The sequence below is a fragment of the Pavona decussata genome, unplaced genomic scaffold (assembly GCF_977016875.1).
Source record: "Pavona decussata unplaced genomic scaffold, jaPavDecu1.1 SCAFFOLD_79, whole genome shotgun sequence".
NCBI lineage: Eukaryota > Metazoa > Cnidaria > Anthozoa > Scleractinia > Agariciidae > Pavona > Pavona decussata.
The window spans coordinates 397898-422233 of NW_028145497.1; the positions used below are offsets into that span (position 1 = coordinate 397898).

At 40.1% G+C, this 24336-nt stretch overlaps 1 protein-coding gene and 1 pseudogene across 7 annotated transcripts in view; both read left to right on the forward strand.

Moving 5' to 3' along the window:
• The first annotated feature begins 409 nt into the window (after positions 1-409).
• LOC146476134 (uncharacterized) lies at positions 410-4411 on the forward strand (annotated as a pseudogene). The gene is made up of 2 exons (XR_014865709.1): positions 410-581; positions 1679-4411. The product of XR_014865709.1 is annotated as an uncharacterized LOC146476134 (transcript).
• A 2266-nt stretch (positions 4412-6677) lies between these two features.
• Positions 6678-24336, forward strand: part of LOC146476135 (von Willebrand factor D and EGF domain-containing protein-like) — a 56872-nt gene continuing 39213 nt past the window's right edge. For all 6 annotated transcript variants that reach the window (XM_085114962.1, XM_085114964.1, XM_085114965.1 and 3 more), the window contains exons 1-6: positions 6678-7184; positions 11033-11086; positions 17985-18277; positions 18670-18765; positions 22348-22656; positions 23244-23332. In XM_085114962.1, the coding sequence (XP_084971088.1) occupies positions 6734-7184; positions 11033-11086; positions 17985-18277; positions 18670-18765; positions 22348-22656; positions 23244-23332 (1292 nt within the window). In that variant the 5' untranslated portion in view covers positions 6678-6733. The remainder of the gene's footprint in view (positions 7185-11032; positions 11087-17984; positions 18278-18669; positions 18766-22347; positions 22657-23243; positions 23333-24336) is intronic.

Genomic DNA, 24336 nt, shown 5'->3' on the forward strand with positions numbered 1-24336 from the left:
TATTTTCGTTCCGCGAAGGACATGGGTATAGTAATCCAGTTTTCATGAAACCGAAAGCAAAATGTTTATTCAGTGTAGGGGATCCCCCATACCTTGCTTCTGCGTATCATAACAAAAACAACACTGCCTTTCAAATGTTGCAAAGCGATTTAGGAACTCGATGTAATTACAAGAACTTTGTTGTTCTGAACTTTCTTCAGATGTAAAATTCTTTTTTTTTTTTTTTTTTTTATTTTCGTTCCGCGAAAAGTCATGGGCATGGTGATCCTGTGATTAGAAACCGAAAGTAAAATTATTCAACGCAAGGGATTCCCCGTGCCTCGCTTCCGTGGCAAACATTCCACAACGATTTAGAAACTCGACCTGGTTACAACAACTTTGTTGTTTTGAACTGCCCTGTCTTTAAAACATGTCTCAAAACAATTTTGATGCTAGCAGGCTCACCTATCTTACGAATGGAAGCAGAGCAGCTCTTTTTGCAGACGCAATCACTGGCAGTATAAATCAAGATAAAGACGACACCAGAGAGCATGCACCTTCACTATTGTCCATCATTTTCCGGCCGGAAGAAGACATTGCAGGTAACGATGACAATATAATCATATACATGTAATATCTCATAAGGCAGGAGATCCAGCAAGCTCTAATGAGCTTTTTAAAAGATCTCCGCAGTATTAATACAATTTACTACTAAGACCAATTACAGAAGGCGGACTAATTACAAGTAAACTAATTACATCCTAGGTCTCATTTTACTAATTAACCATATTTGTTCTACTCTTCATTACAAGGCTGATTTTGAGTATATAATTTTAAAGTCTACTATGATGAAATTCGCGTCTTTCTAATCTGAGCCATTTTAAAACATAAACAAGTAGTCTGTACGTGAAGAAGAATGCTGTTTACTATTTTCAAATATCTCTTTTTGTTCCAGAGATATTCAAGGTTTAAAATATGCAAATTAGCCAAGTTATGATGTCATAAACTCAACCGAATTTTGATCAAATATTATGAAAAAAGATATCTCAGCCAATTTGTATCAGAAATGCTTGATTCTTTGCGGTGACATTGTTCTAGGTGAGCTCCATAATATGAGCTTATCAGTTTTGTTACCTTGGCAACATACTGGGTTCCAGTCCTCCCTGATGATTAAGGCTTTGCTTTCTATTTTGATATTTGCCAATGGTGCCTCATCTGCATGATCCAACAAGCATTTTAATATGTTAGGACGAGTTCGTGGCCTTGTTAAATGTTTTTCATGCTGAAAATCACTAAAATATTAAAATCAGGTCGGAGGGGACTAGAAAAGAGTGAGTTGCCATGGGAACCGAATTTTTATAGCCGTAGGTGTATTGCCTATAGAACTATTAGCCTGCCAGGTTTCAATGGTCTCTGTTGTAAATTGACTGAGATAGCTCTATTTATATACTTGATGTTATATTTGAATATTTGAGAATATGACGTCATCAGTCCTCTCATTTACATATTTTAAACATTTTTCAAACTTAAATATCTCCAGAACCAATGCAGATATTTAGAAACGGTAAACGGTGTTTTTATTCTTTCCTAGAATTCTATGTGATAAACCTTAAAATTCAAGAGGTAAAAATTTGATCATAGGAGCACTTTAAGCCTTTTTTAAAACGATTAAAAGAATCAGTGTTCTTAATATCATCAGGTACACTGTTCCACATAGTTGCTCCTGGTGATATCGTCAAAGAAGCAGCCGCAATGTTGAAAGTTTACTTGCGGTTTTCATTCCAGTGGTATCCGGCGACCGTAAATTTCGCGAAAGAGGGGTTCTGGACTGCGATACAGTTTATCATCTTTGTTGCCTTATTCGGCTGCTACTTGTTTGATATGGGTGCCTTCATTTCGAAACAGATCCTTGGTTGAAGAACAATGGGAAGAAACGGTGACAGCTGCCAAGAATATCATCTGGTCTCTACGGATGATAGAGATGTACATTCTTGGGGTGGTGTACTTTCGAACGCGTCACCTGGAGAATATGTTGTCGAAAGTGATTCTGACAAGGCAATATTGGGAGAAAGCTAAGAAAGCCATCAACTGGATAAACTTTGCTGTGTTGCTGTTTGCCTTTGTCTTGCCGGTGATTTTGAAAGCCGTTCAGATGACCCTGTCCACTGAAAAAGCGAAATCCTTTGAGGTGAAACAGATAGCGATGAATCTTTCTCTTTCGATTCTGGTTCGCATCGTTTGCCTCCCAATCTTCTTCGCCTTCATTCACGTTGTGTACATCATGTACAGCCAGATTCGCCTTTTCAAGGAGCAGATTCAGACGTGGTGCGCGGATATGAGGGAAGAAGCGAGAAACCGGTTTCTTGATGTTGAAAAAATGATCCAGATTGCAGAAAGATCACTTCAACCATTCTTAGTGGTACACCTCCTTCTTCTGTTGGTCCTGCTCATACCATCCATATTTTCCTGTGCAGAGCGCTTTGAAGAAGAGAGTCGTTACGAGCAAACATACAGGGACTCAGTGGAGATGGGCTCCGCTGGGAGGATCCCTGACAACACTGGAAGTCTGATTTTGACTAACTTCCGTATAAACTTCGACCAGAAAGATGAAGTGGCCCTGGTTTTCAAGCTTCTGGGACTAGGCAACACCACCACCCAGCCTCCTCAACTCAAGTTACCACCAGAGCACACCGAATACCTCACAGATGTGAACGGCATTGTGAAATTCGCCTGTGGCGCTGTGGCAGACCTACTGGAAATGATCATTTTGTACAGCCTGCCGTTGTGGTTCCTGGCAAAGCTGCACAAGGTCATGAGAAGTCTCCCAGAGGTCGTTCAAGTTCTAAAGTTCTCCGAACAGAGGGAGAATGCCTGGATACTTGTTTCAAACCGGCAAATCTTGGACGAGATGCTTGTAGGTCTTTGGTCAGCCAGGGGAGTCCAGATACTGCGCATGAATCTGACAGGTGTCAGGGCTGCTGTGATGACACTGCTGATGCCTTTTCTCACTACAGCATTTCACCTGCTGTTTTTGCACATCCACTTAAATTAGGATGCATACAATTGGGACGGGAGGGGAGGGGAGAGCCAGATTCTGCTTGTAGTTTGGGAAGGGGTAGCGAAATTTTAAATTTTGGTATTTTAACAGGTCACGAAATTAGACATGAATTAAAATGGTACAGAAAGACTGTGGCCGAAATTGTGGCGCAAAGATTACAGCCCCCCCCCCCCCCCCCCCTAAAAAAGAGAGGTTTTGGCTTATCTTTGTGGTATAAGGAAGGGATATAATTTGTTGTTTAACATATTTGAAGAAGTAAAGGTTGAACTGCCAGGCCAACCCCCCTCCCCCCCACTCTGCAGGAAAACAGAATGGTCTCATTACAGGGGAACCTCAATTTAACGAACCTCTATATAACAAAGTCCTCTGAACAACAAATTATATTCTCCTGGCCTTTTAAAATGTATGGAACAGAACCTTTGCACTTCGTTAAATCAAGGTTCCACCATATTCTTTTTTTGTTCTTGTTATATTTGAGAACTTGAGAGCTGAAATCTTCCTCAGGCGCTATCTTCCACCATTCCACATAGTGTGAATGCATGGTTAATCATTAAACCCTTATGATCAAAGAACAATTCGCCTATCTTGTCCTCATACTTTTCTTATAAAAGTACTTGGGAGAAGTTAATGAAATTAATATCAAGACAATTCACCTTGGGTGATCATAGCATTAATTTTCATGACGTCAGAGGTTGAATATGCTTTGATATTACAAGGAGAAATTCGATGCTGATCACTGTTAGGGATTATTCATTTGTACATTTTTATTATACTTTATTTTCTTGAAAAGAAGAAAAAACAGAAACAGTGTTAATAAAAAAATATTAAATATTAACCAAATTTATCAACCATCTTTTAAAGATGGTTGATAAATTTATTGTATAGCTTTTTTAGCAGTTGACCTTTATTTGAGGTATTTCATGCTTCCAATCGACTTTAAAAACAGACAAGCAACAAAGAATACAACAAGGAGTCAAGGTAAGTCAATTTTATTGAGAAATTGTTCAAATTTCTACGGTTTTAAACAAAGCCGTTGGTTTCCCATACAAACCTATATAAATTCAAATGTAATACAATACGCCCGGTACTGATCGCTACCAGTCACGTTTATTTCGTAACATGAGCTTGGGCCACCTGTGGTGTAACAAGGAAGTATCATATCATATAAAAAGTCAAAGTTATTTTAGATATGCAAGAAATCATCGTGAGAAGTAACTGTCATATTTGTGATCTAGGGGTATAAATAGCAGTTCTCAAAGAAGGCGCTTCAACTTTTATCATGTCTTTCGCAGCTAAAACTATTCGAATTGTAGCAATTTTGGTCATAGTACAGTGTTTTATTGATGAAAGCCAGTCTTGGTATCGACGTCGGCGTCGACGTCGCCGAAGCTGTTATCCAGTGAATTGTCAGGTCAGTTCTTGGTCTTCTTGGTCGGCTTGCGGTGCTCGGCAGTGTGGGGTGGCTGGATATAAGAGAAGAACCAGGTCTATTTTAACGGGCGCCAGTTGCGGTGGATCAGGCTGCCCCTCCTTGCAGCAGTTGCAGGTATGCCATGGCTCAACAGCAGCTAACTGCGTGTACTCTACTTGGTCGAAATGGAGTCCATGCACGCAATGCGGAGATGTCCAAACAAGTCGCAGACATATAATAACAAAGGGACAGTGTGGAGGCACGTCGTGTAATGTGACGGCTCTGCACAAAACGCGAGCTTGTCAAACACATTGCCTGAACCAAGGAAATGTCGTGGACGTGCAGTGTTCCTGTCATCCCGGTTACCGTGGAAGCTGTTGTTTATATCATGGTAGGTCGCATTCCCTTGTGTCACTAAACTAGATACTAACAACACATAGTGTGCTTTAGGGTAGCACTCGTGTTGAAGCTATTTAGTTCGTGTATTCCTTTTTAATGATCAGTCTTAAGCCTTGACTTGACCCACTTAAGAACAGTCACAAGGATCACATGGTCACGCTTCGATTTCGTTTGTCTGTTTTTCTCAGGATATGAACTGCAATGTGTCATCGTCGATGGCTCAATATTCTAATACTCTCGGAGTTATGGAACTGACCCCCTTCTCGGTTACAGAAGACGCAAAACAGCCCTGTTTCGATAGGATTAAACTGTGACTTCGACATGCCATGTCACATAAATCATATAAATTATGCCACTTTATTTTAATTCGAATTTCGGACACGAGTAGAAAAAAAAGTAGGCATCTGTAATAGTATCACTACTTTAACTCTATTTACAGTAATATCTCAATTTCAAATTACTGAGCACGTATTAACATTTCAATCACCGATAGAAAAACAAAACAGTCAGTTACTTAAGTTGGTTTTGGAAACAAGCGGCTAAAATGTTTCACAGGAAAGTTATATTCCGCTGAAAGGGGGTAAGACTGACAATTCAGTATTATTGCATTAAAAATTTGAACTTGTTTCTAGTAGGCATTTTGTTCGATTGCGCACTAGTGGGTTTCAGTTTGAACTGCACACTGTACACACTGTCGGAGATAAATTTAGAAACTTAATATCAGTCTCTGGTTTTGTTTTTCTGTCGTGCTACAGATGACTTGCCGTAAAGGGGGTTTTAACTTTTCAGTGACTTTTCAAGCGTGAAAATCACACGGTGGTTTGAAACAATCAACATTTCTCGATAAATCGATCCGGCTTAAAACTCTAATTTGAAGTATTGGGTACAAGCTCTTTTATAATGCTACAAAATAACAGATGTAGAATCAAGGAAGTACAGAGATAAGTAAATTGGCACTTTTGACCCCTTCAAAGCCCTATATTAAAAGCGCATGTGCGCTTCAGCGAGAAAGGAAGTTCTTTTAAAATATTAATTTACGTGAAGCACGCAAGTCCTCGCGCTCGCAAGGCCTAATAAGGTAATTTCGTTTGGGGCAACCGCCAATAGACTAAAAATAGACTGCCCATACTTGCTCCTTAGGAATAACCATTGATAGCCCCAGTTCGTCAACCCACGCATTGGACAGGTTTAATTGTGATGTGAATATTTTGAAAACACCAATTACAGTGTCAGTCCATGTCAGTTCATATAATGGAGCTAGATGAACGTAACCGAAGGCGCACTTGTCAAGAAAATTCGGCAACCTTTAATGATACCATAAGCACATTTGAGTTAAGTACAACTGTAATGAGATGAAAAACGGGTAAATTCGTTTGACGCAAGAACGTAAACGAGGCCCAAAGTTGCTCTCTCCATTTGTTGTTTCCTATTTTATAGCTGCCAATTCGAATTCACAAAACGCCGAAGGATCAGTTTCCAATTGGTTTGTGGACATTTAGCTTACAAGGTGTTCAGTAGGAAACAATTGATGGATTTTTTTCTTTCTTTCTTTTCTTAAACCGGGTGTTTCATAACAGTTTCCCTTTCGCTTTTTGAAAAATTGACGTTGCTATTCCAGTTTTTCCTAATTAGCTCTGCGTGAAAAGCGAAAGAAAAAATATATATATGGAAAACTATTTTGTATTTCCGGAAAGGAAGTCGAAATAGTGTTGAATGTCTTGACCTCAGTCGTTACCAAGGGTGGCGTCATTTTCGCATCCAATCACAGATTTCATGTTACTTCGTTATGTGATACTTCCTTATAAACCTCTCAGACGACTGAGTTCAAAACGACTCAACGTATACCCTTCCAACTACGCTTATCATTTTAAGACGACCAAAAAGGCATGTCTTTCAGGAGATTTGTTTTTTCGGGTTGCTATATTATCATCTTCATCATAAATGCATGTGTTTGTCAGACACCCGTTTGCAATGTCTGCTGCAAAAATTACAAGGAAATTAACAATCCTCGCCGTAGCATAAGAAGCAAATGGAAGCAAGGCCAAACGCCGTTGTGTGATCGGCTTATCAGTTCGGACTGGTATCGCTTTACAAGTTTTGGAGGTACACAAATGCCTGAAAAGGCTGTGCAAGAGTTCTACTGCGGCACCCACGATCCAATCTGGTTAAGGGATAAGCATCCAACTCAGGCAGAAGGAAATGTGGCTCGCACGGCCTGCATCAGCAGTTTTAATATCACTTGTTCGGAAACTCTTACCATTAACATAAAAAACTGTGGAGCATACTATGTATACTACTTAAAGCCTCTTCGTTACTGTGCAACCGCCTATTGCGCTGGTAAGAAAGATTGCATAGCCACACATTGTTCCACCTCTATGATATAATATCTTTAAAGTGCTACTACGATCAAAACTTCATGTCACGTATGAAACAAAAATACGTTCTTTACAGCTTATCCGATGTGGTTGTACCTGTCTTAGTCACTGAAATGAAGTTTGGGCCCCGTAAATTGAAAATATTGAGCCTTGAAAACTGGTGTTTTCGAGTCCGCCATTATGAATTTATGTTCCAGTGAGCCCGCGGTATGAAAGTGATTGGAGTTGCGGTATTTTTATTCAAACCTATTGTGTTTTTGTCGTGACGTAATACTCTCAAGTCGCTGATCGAGCGAGTACTGTAGTCCTGCTTCTGACGACGAATTTCAGAGCTGTTTTGACCACAGAAAGCTCTCCTGGATCGTCTTCGCATGATATAGGCAAAGGAAATTAAGAAGTCCTGACTCTGTAGAGCTAGTTCCGTCTGAAGAAGAGGCAGCCGAATAAGTTCAGCAGCTAGCGCTTTTGCTACAAGAGAAGGAAGAGCAGACTTTGCTGAGTCGTTCATCTCTCGGGTAAGATATTAGAGATAGAGATTGATATTTAGATGTGTTATTTGCTGTATTAACAAAACAGGCAAGCTTTAAAAGTGTAGTGCCTGAGAATCCTCAACAATTTCTCTTGACTACTAGCCAGTTCATTCCCCGGAGGGAGGCTACCGGAGACTCGGTTGAATTGCAATCGAAGTCAAGTTTAGGTTTTTAGCTTTGCTTTCGAAAGTTTGCCTTGGTGTTAAATTAGAGTGCACAGTTAAGTTTCGGTTCCGAGTAAGCTTACTGTTTTTGCACTTTTTTACCATGGAAAAAGAATATATATTGTAGTGAAAAGCTCTGTACAATGGCTTGAATTTAAGCTGATCGTTCCCTTGTAATTGATGCTAAGCTTCCTCTTGGTTCAATATTTTCTCAGGTGCAAATGTTCAAATTGCTCCCATGAGCGACTTACCAAGCCTGGAGAGTGCTGGTGCTGCATGGACATCATTGTATCCAGATTTGAATAAGTACAGTAATCAATAAACAAATAAATTTGCAAGACAACAACAATTTGCAATGATTTGTTTTCTTCCCTTGCACTATCATGACCAATGTAATAGTATTAACAGTCTTTTCTGTGTACATATATTTTTTTTTAAGGTGGCTCACATCAGGTTAAACACCACTGCACTGGATGCTTTAACGCACTGAAGAAATGACTAGGTTTATAAATGAAAATTTATTAAGGCATGCTTTCTGGTAACAAGCATCCACCTAAGCAAATGAGGGGAGGAAAAGTAGGAATTTTGCAAATATACATTGAAAACAATATTCTTGGGAGTTAAAGTTTGTGATTCAGATATTAATTGAAATTTTTTTGCTTATTCTAATGAAGGGTCAAATCAACCTAACAACAAACATCCTTTGTCCTACATGCCTAAGGGCAAACCCCCAAGCAAGTGTTGATGAGTCTGATACACTGTTGCTGTGGTAATAGTTCTCGTTACTTTCACTTTTGGTGCAGTGAGAGATGGGCAAATGCATGCTACCAAAATGAAGTAAAGTTGAGACTGTTGTGAGCCACCTTTGATTTTTTTTCTCAAGGTTGTTCTTCTTGATCAGTGTTTATTCTTAGAAAATGTAGATTCAATTTCATTTGTACAACAACAAATTTATTGGTGAAACAAGATTCTGGCACTCTTTTTCAAATGAACATAAAAATAAAATTATTAATGTACTGCAGACAATGAACCATAAACCTTATTCCAAAATGGCTACCATATTAATATTGTTTATATTCAAATTAGTATTTATTTAAAACCACACCAAAAGAGAAAACATTTGAGTTCTGGTTGCTATACATGGCTCAGGAATGTCTGTGCTTCAGCTCCCTATTAGCAGGGAGCAGGGGATGGGGAGGGGGGGAGGTGGAGTGTCATGAAAGAATAAGCAGTGAAAACAGAGGGTCACATAAATTTATACTCTTGCAATCATAATTTATAGTATGACAGGGAGAGCGAGTTATATACAAAAGACAAAATAAAATTTGTTAATTTAAGTCATTATTTAACAAAAGCAAGACAAGTATTAAGTATTAAAATATTAATGTAAAGGAAATGTGTAGCATAATGGAGTTATATGATGCCAATGGGCTCTATAGATGATTTGAATTATGTTGGGGCAAAATGGTTCCAGTAAGTAACTTACAGTTCGCCTCCATTCTTGTTTTCTTTTTCTGGTATTTGAGCTACATTGTATTACCTGTTCAGGGGGAGGGTCATGAAATTTCATTTGCATCGCTATAGAGGGTCACATCATTTTCATTGCTCAATTTAAAATCTCCACCTCACTTCCTCCCCCCCTCCCCACTAATTTCTGACAATTCACTAAAACAGAAGCCTATGTAATGGAAAGAGTTACAAAGAGGAGGCATGATGAATGAAAAGAAAACATTTCTTTTATTGATTCTATTTGTCAACTGGTGGTTGATGACAAAAGATCAAGAAAAGCCCTTGAGAGAGGTCAGTGCTCTTCAACTGCTAGTTTAAGGAGGAGCACTGGCCTTTTCTTGGCTGTCCACATTTTTCACGTGTTGTGCTCTGCAAGGCTTGTTTTGGCCTGTGTTTAATAGTAAGAGCTGGGTTTTGACATTGTTGCAACTCAGTGTCTGAAAAATAAATCAAAATTTAAAATACATTACCAATTGAATCTAATTGATAAGAAACAACTGAATGTGAGGTTTTCTTAAAACCTTTCTTAAACCAAAAATTCAAACTATTTCTTCAAGAAAACCACTTAAAACAAAGAAGGAACCCTTTTGTAAACGCCAAAGACCACCTTATCGAAAGCTGAGTGAAAATGGATAATTAAAGTGGTTTTCTTCGCGTTTGTTTGCATAGTTTTTGCCACAAGCTTTTGCACAAGCAAAGTAAACACAAGCTTACTCTTATCGCACTGAGATGTTTTGGAAATGCTTCGGAGGGAAAAGCTAGTTCCGGGAGCTAGTTGCACTTACATTATTTACTCGTTCAATCAAAGTTTAGTACTTTAGAAACGCAATATAAAATGTGTATAAAAATTTGTGACTGCTATTTGTATGGGTGCTGAACAAGGTATCGAGGAATCACCAAAGATAAAAAAACAATATTCACACATTTCGCCCACTTTACATATGCTTACCTTTTGCCGCTCCTTCCCCTTCGGAGATTTTTTTCAGGTTCACGATCTCCTGATCGCTTACCCTTTTCAAAAGATCAGGTTTAATTTGTGTTCACTGACTTGGGTGGAATGCCCAAGTGTCCCTCGAACTAAACCGAGAAAATAGCAAAACGTGCAAGACAACAAACTGGACCCACACATCTCTCGTTCTGTCGGCCGGACTCGCATGCAGCGCAATTCCTGCCGCTCGATTAGAGCAGTTGTTATACCACTGAACAACACAGCGACTTCCCACCGTTGAAAGAACGAAACATTTTTCGAAAACGTGTTCGAAACCGTATGAGAAGTTAGCCTCGTAGGGCTCGCCTGGGCTTCGAGTTGAGAGTCTGACGTCACTTGTTTTTCCCGGGTGACCCGGCCTCTGTTGTCATTGGACACCATCTGCCTTTGGTAACCAGGCCGCAGGAACATGGCGGTTCAATGGCGGATAAAAATTCGTGGAGTTTGAGCGCAAAAAAATCGCACTTTCCTTCATCTTATGAGGATTTAACTTGGAGATCATGTACTTTAGGACATAAACTACCAATCAACCACAAATAAAAGGTATTCGAAAATTTGATCGTAGTAGCACTTTAATGGAAATTTAACTTTTAATTCTAACTTAAACTTAACTTTGTAGGTTTCGACGAGCCTTGCCCTTACGGAAAGGAAGGAGAACCGCCAAACTGTTTTGGTAAGTTGTAAGTTCCCAAGATGTATTTCAAATGTCTTAACTTTGTTTTGATTAACTACCATCTTAAAGGGCTGGTAGCACAAAGCCGATTTTTTATTTACTTTGCAAAAAAATTTGTCAACGCTGATGCTAGACGAGTGCCACCGGAATGTTTTTCATTGACAAAATTTTCGCAACCTTTAAGCCTGCTGCACACTTGAGGAAAGAGCTGAGCAAGCTGCCTTGCGAGAAATCGCGAGGCAATCAGCTGAGCTGTTTCCTGAAGTGTGCGGTTGAGTTTTTGTGAGAATTTCGCCTCGCGAGGCGAAATCTCAAATATCAGATATTTTTCTTACGGCCTCGCGAGGCGAAAACGTCACGAAAACTGAACCGCAAACTTGATGAAACTCAGTCTGCTCAGCTCTTTTCTCGAGTGTGCGGCAGGCTTTACCAAACTACAAAGAAGCCGCGACCAAAAATCGGCGAGCCCTCGGAGCACGCCGTATTTTTGTCAGACGATGCCCTCGCGCGTTTTGTTTGTCCGCATTAGCGTAGAATTTGATCCATTTTAGGGGTGTCGAATGGTCTTTGCGAGCATTTGCGAGCATGCGAGCAGTGTGTTTATTTTTGCGAGCAGGAGCAGTTGGCAAATTTTTCTTGCGAGCAGCGAGCACTTTAGAAAAATACAGATGGCGAGCAGCGAGTACTTCGAGTACTTTGTAAATTTTCCGCTAGCCGAAATCTCTCTTTTATTAATAGGATACTGATAGGATACGTTGTTTTACGCCAAGTAATAGCTCAGTAATCTGGCTGACACCTCCAAAACAGAACAATACTATAGTTACAGGCTGCACTGTTGAATAAAGACTGAAGCCAGAGTTAAGGATGTTTAAACCTTTTTGTTTTAACCCTATCATAACCAATTTATCGTTTATATATGTATAAAAACAACTACAAAGGAGGATTAACGAAATTTCGAGCAATCGAGCACATGTCAACGAGAATGCGAGCATGCGAGAAGTTGCAAAAATTTTGCGAGCACGAGGAAGCGAGCACCGGTGTAATTTTTGCGAGCAATTCGAGCAAAGGCCAAATTTTGCGAGCACTTTTAAATTAATTGGGACCATTCGATACCCCTCATTTTACTGCAAAAGCGCGCCAAACTGAAAATCATTTGCATCCAGCATGGACAGGGTAGATTTTCCTCGCTTTCCTTTTCAAAGTTTTGATCCTAGAATGAGCAGATTTCAGGCAGAACAGCGATAATGTTGTGACATCTGATATTTATCCGCGCTAAACTGACGTGCATAGCTGAAATGAATACGATAATAAAGAACAAACAATTTGATTGACGTTTCCAGTTGTAAATATACATTTTTGTGATGTTTTTATTTCCGGCTCATTGCGACCGTGATCAACGCACAAAAATTTGTTAAAGCAAAAATTTCCTTTTAATTTGGTTGAGCCTACAAAGTTTTTTTCCGCCTAGTGCAACCGGCCCCTTTGCTTTGGATTCACTGGCACAATCCGACGAATAACGATTTGAAGCAGAAAGCTACTTCAGTTTGATAGTTGCTTAAAAATCAGAACCAAATGGAAAGCGTGTAGACGTACGAAGTAATTCTGTTAACACATACACTTCTTGATTCTTTGATTGACGTCCACCAAAAACGTAGCCTGAGTATCAGGCCTTCCTAAAGCCCGCCGCACACGTGAGGAAAGACCTGAGCAAAATGCCTCGCGAGGCAGATAGCTCAGCCGTTTCCTCTCGTGCATGTTTGATATTTGAGATTTCGCCTCGCGAGGCGAATTTCTCACCAAAACTTCACCGCACACGAGAGGAAACGGCTGAGCTATCTGCCTCGCGAGGCATTTTGCTCAGCTCTTTCCTCACGTGTGCGGCGGGCTTAAGGGGAGTAGACTGCAAGCAGTCCCTTTCTGGATAGTCGAGAGGTCGCGCGAAATAGCAGAGCACGAAAAAAAACTAGAGCGAACGAGCGGAACGGGGCTTGGGGAGAGGCGGAAAAAAGGGGAAAGGAAAAGAAAGGGACTGCGCTCTTAGCTGTAACAGACGTGGACTGCAAGCAGTCCCTTTCTGGTTAGTCGAGATGGTGTGCTCATAGCGTAGCGAGACTGGAGCGAGGAGAAATAAACGAGAAGAGACTGGGGGAGAGAAGGAAAAGAAAGGTAAATTTCCCGTCGCTCCAGCAACGGAAAATTCCGATTGGTCCATAAACAATAGCTGCTGTCAGCCGCGGACAAGTTTGCTTGATGTGTAATTAACTTCAGATCACTAGAAAAATGGCTTCGGTGATAGAGAGAAGCAGCGATGTGTTCGTAAATTTAAGCGATCAACTCGGCGGCTTAGTTCTAAAAGAGGAACAGAAGCTAGCAGTAGAAGCGCTCACTCGAAAAGATGTAATGGCCGTTCTTCCCACTGATTTCGGGAAATCCATTATTTATCAAAGCTTCGACTTTGCCAACACGGCCTCGATTGTGGTTGTTGTTTCGTTTCGCAGTATTTTCCAAGACCAGTTGCGGTCAAAAGACTTTGGTTTAAAAGTAGTTGCCTTCAAGAAGATCCCACAATTATTAAAAGACATTTGTGCCAACAAGTACAATGTAAAAGATGTATCATTCCAGAAAGTGACGCAGGCATACTAGGAAAAAAGAAATCCGAGTGCCCCTATCAGGAGTCGAACCGAAGACCTTCCGATTACTAGTTCGGATGCTCTACCACTGAGCTACAGGAGACTCGTGGGAGCTAAGGCCATTAAGGATACTTCCTGGGGTCGCGGGTGTCCTTTGGAAAAAAACTCGTACGCGCGCAAGTTTTAATAAACCTGTAACAAACTATATATCATTATAAAGCTTAATAAATGTAGTTTCCTATAAAAAAATATAATTGAGCGATCTTTTCCTTTTTTAAGTGCCAGGAGCCAGTAGAACCTCGACTCGACCGATGGTCGTTCCATTGAATTAATCGGTTATCGAACGCCGCGCGAAGAACGAAATCGCTGCACAGTGTTATTCACAAGGCATCAATCAACAAAAAGGTGTCAGGCTTTTTCGAAATTCTGATTGGTTATTTAGATATCCACGTCTAAAGTTTGAGTAGCAAAAAATATCTGAGTCGTGTTGCGTAAACAGTCGCCACGGGAAAAATATTTTGAAAATCAAAATTCCCTGACACCTTTTTGTTTGTCATTATTCCTCGAATCTTCGGGCCAAATTTCACGACAATCCGTCAAAACTACATACCCTATTAAGTCGTTCAAAGTCGACATACTCTGCCAAAATTCAAGTGCGAGTTTTCGCTCGATAAAGGTTTGCAAGAAAAACAAGCCTCCACAGGAGATTATGACCCCTCATTAGGTGGCGAGCCAATCGAGCAACAGGACCCCATGGCGTCAACAACAATAGCACAGAATTTCGCAAAAAAGGATCGCGTTGCAGACACGTTTTAGACTCCGCTGTTGTGATCGAGCGAGTTGGGGAAAGTGGCGAAAGGAAAACGTAAAAATCAACCAGGAAAACGGGGAAAAACCAAGGCTAACGAGACCAGAAGCGCGTCAGCGGAGAGTTTGCCAAACTGTGCACTCCTCGGAGGAGTGCACTGATAACAGAGATGAAATCTATTGGGTTGGTTGTTCGTTTTGATTGCGTGTAATGTAATTTACGCTTCAAGCTAAAGCGATTATTCATTTCGTATCAAAGAAAATGTATAATGAAAGAAAATCGCATTTTTACTGTTATTTAGGTACGATGGTGATTTTTTCGTAAGAAATATTCAAGATAGCGTGGAGCGGAGCAAAAAGCGAGAGAAAGGGCCACGCAGAACGCGCCATCTCCAGTATTAATACACGTGGGCTGATACGCTTCTGGTGAGTTCTATTTCATCGGTCTAATTCTTGCTGATTTTATTCCAATGTTTCATTACAAACGCGCAGTAAAACGTTATTTGGTTTTATCTCGCTGCAGAAGAAAGAAATCGGCCCAGAGGATGTAGAATATGATATTTGATATTTTCACAGGACACTTGCAAAGTTACGGCTGCAGGACTTTTGCACGGCAAGCGACCTCTGTGTACTTGATCCAATAACAGTGGATTAAATTGAAGGCCGCTGCTCCAGTTCTTCGTGATCACCTTCGACAAAACCTTCAACGTCGACTAGAGTTTCTTGGTCGAACCAAGAGCCTTTGTTGCTCTCTGCAAGATCACGTTTTCGATCTTCGCTGAAACCTATCTTTCCCTTTTTCTTAGGCCCTGGCATCTTCCGGGATTTTATCCACAGGCTCTTTTCGTTTTTTGATGACTTTTCCATGGGGGAAGCGCCGGCAAAGAATAGAAAATTCGAAGTGAGAAATTTTCTGCAGGCGAGATGTAAACAAAATATGCCTATTTCTGAAATAAGAGCTCCCGGATGAAGCGTTTGCCGCGAAAATTCCTCTGGGGCGTCTCGCACTAAGAAGATTATGACACCTTTTTTATTTATTTACTTTTAGATGGAAATACGTTTTCCAAAATATCTCGCGCGCTTTTTAATATTTTTCAATTTTTTTTCCAGTAAATGTTAGATAAAATCCCCAAATTCTATTTGGTCGAAAAAAATGTTTTTTCCCTTTTTTACCCTATCGAACCCAGGAAGTACCCTTGAACTAGGTTCATGGGACAAACATCCTGCATACTGCTAAGATTTGAATCACATTTCTTTCAAGTACAATGTAATTTTCGCATCCGCGCGGAACAAGCTTTGTCGGCAGAATTCACCGCAGGATGCTTTAAAATGATAGCTTTCCAGTTGTCCTGAGCCACGCTCTTAATTACACCTCGGGCGTTTGTGTCGTCGATTTCTTTTACTCTGGGCCCTGAAAAAAAAAATTCGAATTTTGGCCTTTTCAAAGAAGCTCGGCGATTATTCCCCTTCGACTTCGCTCCTAATGTTCTGGCCTTCTGTAGCCTTCCACGCAGTCGTTTTTAGGGGACTCGTATTACGGGAGGAGGTAATACGAGTCCCCTAACAACGACTGCGTGGGAGGCTAGGTGTTCTGGTCATTGAATAACAATGCGGAGTTGTTATCTATTAGCTGTCATTTTTAATTGGATTTTTAATGGGTTTAACGAATTGTGGGCGGAGTTACCCTGAATGCGTCTGACTGCAAGCAGTCCCTTTCTGGATAGTCGAGAGGTCGCGCGAAATAGCCGAGCGCGGAAAAAAAAAAAAAAAAAAAAAAAAAAAAAACGGGAGCGAACGAGCGGAAGGGGGCTTGGGGAGAGGAGTCTCTTCTCGTTTATTTCTCCTCGCTCCAGTCTCGCTGCGCTATGAGCACACCATCTCGACTAACCAGAAAGGGACTGCTTGCAGTCTATAAGGGGAGGGGGATGGGGAGGGGGAGGAGAGGAGAGGAAGGCCTGATGTGACACAGAACCTTTCTGAGTCTGTCGAACGTCCGAATTTCGGACGTTGGCGCCGATTGGACGAAACACAAAGGGTTACGTCACACCGCCGGAAACAAAAAATTATCAAGAGTGCGAGGATTATTTTGTTGGGAATCATCTTGAATTTCGAAAGACTGTGATAGCGAAATAACGTTATTAGCTCAGTCAAGTTGACTTGAGAAGCTCCAAGTTCTTCCCTGGTATTGAACTGAAAAAAGAACAAGAATCGTGTCTAGTTTTTTAAAAAGGTGTTGACGGGTCAACACGATATACAGTTCGTACGTGGTATTTAGGTTTAACTAGAATGTCTGAGAGATTTCTACACGCGTATATGCCGCTTCTATTTCGGTCTTTTCACCAATTTAGCTTCTTGTATGTTTGCAGCGGTTTAACATGATAATTTGGAGTATTTGCATGATAGACTATGTTTTGTAAGTTTGATATCAAAGGTCATTTCTGGGTTACGAGTGCTGCGTTTATCGCCTGTTCAGCAACCGTCGTTCTTGCGCCCGTTGAGGCATTTTATTTGTGTTTGGTTTGGCTTGTTTTAGTGCGTCCGGTGACAGTACAGCCTCTCTAGTTAGGATTTGAACTGTGCAATAATCTTTATCCGGTCGCCTATTTGTTTTCGTAGCAAGATTTTGTGTGTCTTATCACGGCTATGTCTTTTAATTAGTTGCTGTTCTGAACTGTGAGATTTGTATTTTCCTCCTGTAATGAAGCGATATCTAGTCGCGAATTCGAATTCCGCTCAGTGGTGCTCAACAAAATATTCTGTTTGGAGAGTCTGTCGCAATGGAGCTGTGTGTGTAACTTCAATTCATATCTTTCACAGCGGTCATCGCTGACATGACAGTTGCATGACCGGAAGTTATTTTGATTGGCTACTATTTGCGGCGAAGCGTCATGCTCATCGAGAGAGCGGAATACTCGTCTCAATGCTTTCGTGTCAACCCCCCCCCCCCCCCCCCCAAAGGATCACCTTCACGAACGCCTCTTTCGAGTTAAAAAAAACTCGGACTGCCAATCATTGTTGCAAACGCAGCTGGAAATATCAGTATAAAATACGGAGACCCACTTTTTAAAATCAGAACCGAAATTGAAGGCCTCTAGACTGAGTGAAGAAAATCCCATTCAACGTTATCAAATGCTTTTTCAAAGTCCAAAAAGGCTAAAATACCACTTATCCTTTCATTCTTTCACCCTACAATAAAGTTACAGTGACAATTATCGACTTGAAATTACCATCCACTTATGATTGATTAAAAAGGTTGTTATCGGATTTTATAGCCATGTCCGGCTATTTAAAACTAGTGCAGCCCAGTTTTGTAACTTATGAGAAAGAGAGACAATAGAATTGACATAGGAGGCGGACTGGCAGCGAGGAAAGATGGAAGGAAAAAAGTCAGACAAAGGAACAATGACAGACAGGTAATGACGCGACTAATATTGTTTCATATCATCATTGCACTCAACTAGATCCACCGACAGAATTCCCTAGTGACAACTTTGGCTTTCCGGTGATAAGCTACGCAGAACGCGGCGGTGAGAATGACGCGTCTGTGACCTTGATTTGCAAAGTGCCCATACTTAATGGCATCGAGAAGTGGAGGAATGTCACCTATAGGATTCAATGGTTTGCTGAAGGGAAGATTCTTCACACTGACACAATCTGCGGCCCCATTCCGCCTGGCCAAGAAAATACCGGTCCTTGCCCCGACAAAGACCTTGAGTCCCAGCTGTCTGGTAAAAAGTACAAGATTGGACAATCGGTACACAAATAAAATTTCTTTCCTTTGGACTATAAACCTGTCCTCTACTAGCAGACTCTAAAAGTAGGTGTACGCTGTACCTTATTTTGGTCAAGTCCAAACTTTCGAATGCCGCACAGGTGACGTCTCCTTTTCATGTCACACACAAAAGTCCAAAAGTGGACACAATGAGACACAGTGAGATACCTGCTACAGAGATCCTCTACTGGCCTTTAAATTAAACTATTATCGTTAACTTATGACAGATAATTGAAGTTAAAAAGTTAATTGTTTTTATCTATTTACTTATTTCTGTTTGATTGATTGATTGAATGATTAATTGATTGATTGATAAATTGATTGATTGATTGATTGATTGGAAGTATTTAAATTTACTTTTGTTGCCTCCACAGATATCGTGTAACGCGTCTGCAAAATTTACCCACTCCCCGAAAAATGTATGGTCAGCCCCGAAGCAAGTCCTAGCTCCATTTTTTGCTGGACTAAAGGTAACTTATTCGTTATGATCACAGTAATTTTGTCAAAATTACCAAGGAAGTGCCACAGTGAATATGAAAATAGAAAAGATTTAACGTTAACGCTACCGCTATTTTGCATGGATACTTTTAGTATCTTCTGATGGAAAAAGGAAAGGCATGGGAGTGACACGTCTTGTGACATACGTGGGAATTACGTATAGTTCTCCTTTATAGCCACCATATAATTTGGAATACCATACAACAAGGCTGCCAAAATGCCCACAAGCATGTGCAAATCAAATGGATACCGATTAGATATTGCTACGAAATATAAAGAGAATGAGGCAAAAATACAGGTACCCACGGATGGAAATAAGTCCAGAGTAGGCTGAAATGATCTTTGGTAGCGCTATCTCTCCCAGATTGTGACCAAAATGGCCCTAGAAGCTGGGAATGAATCAGCCCCTAAATCACCAGGGCTAAAATGGCGCTTAATTTGAACTGAACAAGATCTTTTGACTTTACAGTGTTAAATAATAGAATGCGTTTGCTTCCAATCTTACTAGTTCTTCTTCATTTTTTTTTAAGTAATCATCTTCACAAGAAATCAGGAGTCATAATCAGGGATGGAGACCGTAACGATATGCCATTTTGACGTATGGGCTTGTCCCCATGTGTTGTACCAAAAAATCTATTTTTAGAAGAATTGCATCATACGCGCGTGCGTGCACGCGTGTAAGTAGCCAGGATCGCACGTGGAGAAAATGAAATTTTTTCAGTTCTACCCTTTCAAAATGACGCCCAAATTTTAAAATTCTGCCAGGGAATATCTCCTCGGTGCCCACATTTAAGAAATTAGACTCTTACAACGAAAAGGTAACAATTGAAAGAAGACGGGGAAAGTTGGAATAAGTGCCATATTGATCAGATGACTCCAACAGTTAAGTCAAAAAGGCGCCAAAACGGTGGCGTTGTGTGCGTCGCCACAGTTGAATGAATTAGAAAAGCTTACACTTTACGAATATGTACTCAGACACGTTAGTACTTTTTTAACTTAAGTGATTTTTTTCTCAGCTGCTTTCCGCGTCACTTTTACCAGTATGATATGGTTTAAATGGTACCCGAAAAATGTCTAAAGTTCAGTTATTTGTTGTTAGAGAAAGTCTAGACAGTTGTGGAAAGTTATGATGCTGTAAAATTGTTACACAGTTTTCGCAACCTCCATATTGAGCTCTGTCAGCTTTCACTGTTTTCTTGCTCATGTTGAACTGGAAATTAAAAGAGTTTTTTATTAATTGGAATCAAGTTCCGTGGCCATGCAAAGGAAGAAGCTAAACAACAACCGGCTACATGGATGGACTTTCTAACCAGGATAAAAAAAAAAGGCTAAAAAATTATACATTCTTAAATTCGTAAAATCGCAGCCGATTCTAGGCTGTAAACGAAGCCTATTACTGATGCCGGGATATAAAACAGTTCAGTGGAGTATGTATTTCACTGTGACCGACACTGAGTTGAAACATTTGCATAGGCTCTGGGTTTTAGTCAAGAGAAGTACTTCAAAATAAGGTAAAAAATCTCTTGTGTCATTTTAGCTTAATATTTGTTTTCACTCCCGCGGACATGCATGAAAAGTTGTCTTTGGTGTGCTAGTAGTTTTGTTTCACCTTTTCAGTTCTTAAGTTCTGCCGGGGGCATTTTTCGAATTATGGGCTTATTTTGATATTAAAGTTGCTAGTTTGATTTTGAGGAAATTTATCGCGCGAACTTGAAAAAAAAAAAAAAAAAAAAAGAAAGAGTTTGAAAACAGATAAGCACGTGCTTACAGTAGTTTCTTGTCCCTTGGATGACCATAGAAATCAACAACTATTAAACGAATGAACATTAATCACAGGCTCATGCCTTACGTGTGATACTTTTGGAAACAGCAAGCCGACAGCCGTCGTGAGAAGCAGTAAGCTTTTCGGCAAAAAGAAGCAATCGAGGAATTTACTTCTGACCGATGTTGAAAACTTTGGCACTGATCTGTGAACGAAATCTGCTCAATTCGACAGCTTTTAGCTTGACTACGTAATTTCTGCCAATAAACTGACTTCTATTTAACCTTTTGCTCAGTAATCCCTAACTTGTTTAACCATTACCTGCTTCACAGGCACTCGGCATTAATTTTTTTTTTGCTAAACATTGGCCGGCTTATTACACTCGTAAAATGACTGTTTACAAAATTGGCCGGTGGAAGCGCTGGATATTCATGCCAGTGAGCGCGTAGGAAACGTTTTAGACAATGGCCTTAACTTGTCTCTTCAAGGATTTACCACCCTGAAATTGAAATAAATGGTTGAAATTTACTTCTTAAATAAAATTTCAGTTTATATATATCAGCATCGCCTAGAATATTTTATATTTGTACTGTTAGGTTTAAGTTTTCAACTCAGCCAGGAGAATTTCCTGGAGTTGTCCCCAATGCTTTAGTTTACAGCTGTAGTTTAGTAAAGTTAGAGGGAGGAACTTAATAATAATAATAATAATAATAATAATAATAATAATAATAATAATAATAATAATAATAATAATAATAATAATAATAATAATAATAATTATAATAACCATTTCTTAAGCGCAAATTCAACTGAAGTTTTCAAATGCGCTTTACAAATGGCATTAATTAAACAATATATATAGTGTTAAAAAGTAAACTGTAAAAACATCATGCTAACTAATTCTGTTAAAAATTAATAATCGTATAAAAGTTATTCTAAAAGACTAATCGAGATATGCTCTTTTAAAAAGGAGAGTCTTAAGTTTTCGTTTAAAAATGGTAATACGGTGTTCCTTCCTGAGTTCCAGAGGTAGTCCACTCCACAATCGAGGAGCCGCAGTAGCGAAGGCTCGGTCTCCGAGGGTGGGCAACGTTTTAACTGCTAGTGGTTTGAGCATATAGTTATCGTTAGATCTCGAACCATAACTGGAATTCGGCTTCAATGTAAATAAGTCACGTATATATTTTGGGGCGGTGCCATGGAGAGCTTTATATGTGATTAAAATTATTTTGAAATAAATTCTATGTTTAATATTTAGCCAATGAAGTTCAGTCAATAAAATGTTATAAAATGTTAGGATTATAAAATGTCATTTTCACATTCAAAGTATTTGAAAATTATGTCATTTTGTCGAAACTGGACTTTCTCTTCCATTTTCCATTAAAGGTAGTAGCCCCACACAAATTTGCGTGTATCCGCGCGGGTTTATGACGTGAAGCCTCGAGGTGGCGCAATTTTTTTTCTAAAAATAGATTTTTTTGGTACAATCCATGGGGACGCGTGGACACCACGCTTACGGTCTCCATCCCTGATTATGGCTCCTGCAAGAATAATAAAACTTTAGTTACAGTTTAATAACTTGTTTACCAGTATTTCGCAACGTTAAAATTTTTCTCGGATGTCTTTGGAATTGTAGACCGAAATGAGGAGCTCGGGAAAATAATCTTTAAGTCTGAAGTATAATCGTGTGCATTGCGTAGCAAGGGTCAACAAAATAGCAGAAAGTACTTTCTGATGTCCGGTTAAAGCTACCTGATGCGAGATTAACTGCCAATTTTACTTCCATTTCCAGGTCGACCCTACTGTGTTATTTCTGGATTCTTGTGACTTAAATCAACATACCATCACCATAACACCCACAATACCAGTCCGCCGTACTAATCGTGGCTTACCAAGAATAACGTTTTCGGCGTCTCCAGAGGTGATTGTTGTGGAAGGCTCTTGTGAGATCGAGCTAAAAGAAGGAGTCACGCCCGTTGAACTAAAAATAAAGGCTGCCTGTAAACAAGATACGACTGCCGGCTTAAAGCCGATAATTCCCCAAATCTTTCACCGCAACAGTCTTTTCTGGGACAGAACTGTAGGCCTCCCAACCATTTGGGTATGTATGTTAATCTTGCTTGTTCATAAACCAAATAACAATGTATGAGTTTTGCTACATTCACCTTTTCTCGCCGACATAAGCAAAAAGAAATAAGTAAATAATACTAAGTACGAAAAACAACTTTAAACGCATAAGGCAAGACGACGGCTCCTGTTCATTAGCCCCTAGATCGAGAGAAATTAATTAGCCTTTGATTCCCAGAAGCCTTATAGTAAATATGGTTCATTCACGCGAATTTCTTCTGTTGAAGCCCACCAATAATCTTTTAGAGTATGAGATACCACCTCAAAGAACCAATCACAGCTCTTTTTAAATTCCTCCTTCGCGTGTAAAGTAATCACTTTCCACGGCTTTCTCAGGAACATGCAACTCCTACTAAGGATATCACAATCCACCAGTCAGTTGTTACTCCAACATTCTTATTTTTATAGTGGGTAGCCATGAACAAGTTTTGTGTTATATAAAACAACACGATCGACTGTGTCCTCGCATTCCAACACATGGCATGTTACACCTACGTATAGATTGGTTTGGAAATTATGATAATTACCATTATATTTATCATCTTAACAATTATTTACTAGGTGCACATCAGAAAGGTATCAGATGTAGAGCATTGCTTGGTTAGTGGAGATCCACATTACTCTACCCTGAGGACTACTGGCGTTTCGTGGTGAGTAAATAGGGAGTTTAAAGCCGGCGACACACCTGGCGATTTTCGCCACCGATTGATGGCGAAACAACTTGCGATTTTTTTCGCCGATCGCGGCGGTGTAGCACTTCAACCTTGTTCCCGAACTCCATTAAGTAACGTTTTAAGAAGTCATGTGATAAAATCACCTGATTGGCTGACTTTACTGGCGATTCGCAGCGATGAGAGAAGGAAATCGCGGGAACGGGCACACTAGACGAATGCCGGCGAATTTATAGTCTGAAATGTCAGCCGTCTCCTCCCCCTACCCACTCCTCCCGCGTTAGGGGGAGGAGACGGCTGACATTTCAGACTAGCGAATTTAACCTCAGATATCGGCAATTTTATACGCCGATCGCGGCGATCGGCCAAAATCGCAATCGCTGCACCGAGTGCACCTGGCGATTTAAGTCGATCGCGGTGATCGGCGTATATAATCAACAGGTGTGTCGCCGGCTTAAGAAGCACGTGCGTTATAAACTTTGGTTCATTTCTTCACTGTACTCGGCAAAAATCAACGTGAAATGAGGAAATTCAAGGTTTTGTGGAGAACGTGAGCAAATGGTGGTATTCTTTTCATTCTTTTAACGCCGTTCTCACATGTTCTGTTACTGGATAGTTCGGCCACATTGTACATGCTGAACGAATTGGAATAATCGCAAAGTAGTAGAAGTAAAATGCGACCTTATATTTTCAAGTGACGTTTTCGTCTATTGAAAGTCCCTTTTACGGAACGACGGCAACGAAAAAGTCACTTGAAAATAAACTTTGCTTCATTTGAGGTACTTCGCGATTATTTCAGCTTACTCAACTTGTTTAAAAATGACGAACTAACCAAAAACCAAATAAGTAGGAGTGGTGTTCGAGTTAATGTAGAGGATGAAAACTTCGCTGTCGTGTGCTCACGTTCTCCACCGAGCCCTGAATTTGGTCATTTGACGTTGCTGTTTTGCAGAGGACGGCAAAGTAATGTTCCGGAATTTAAA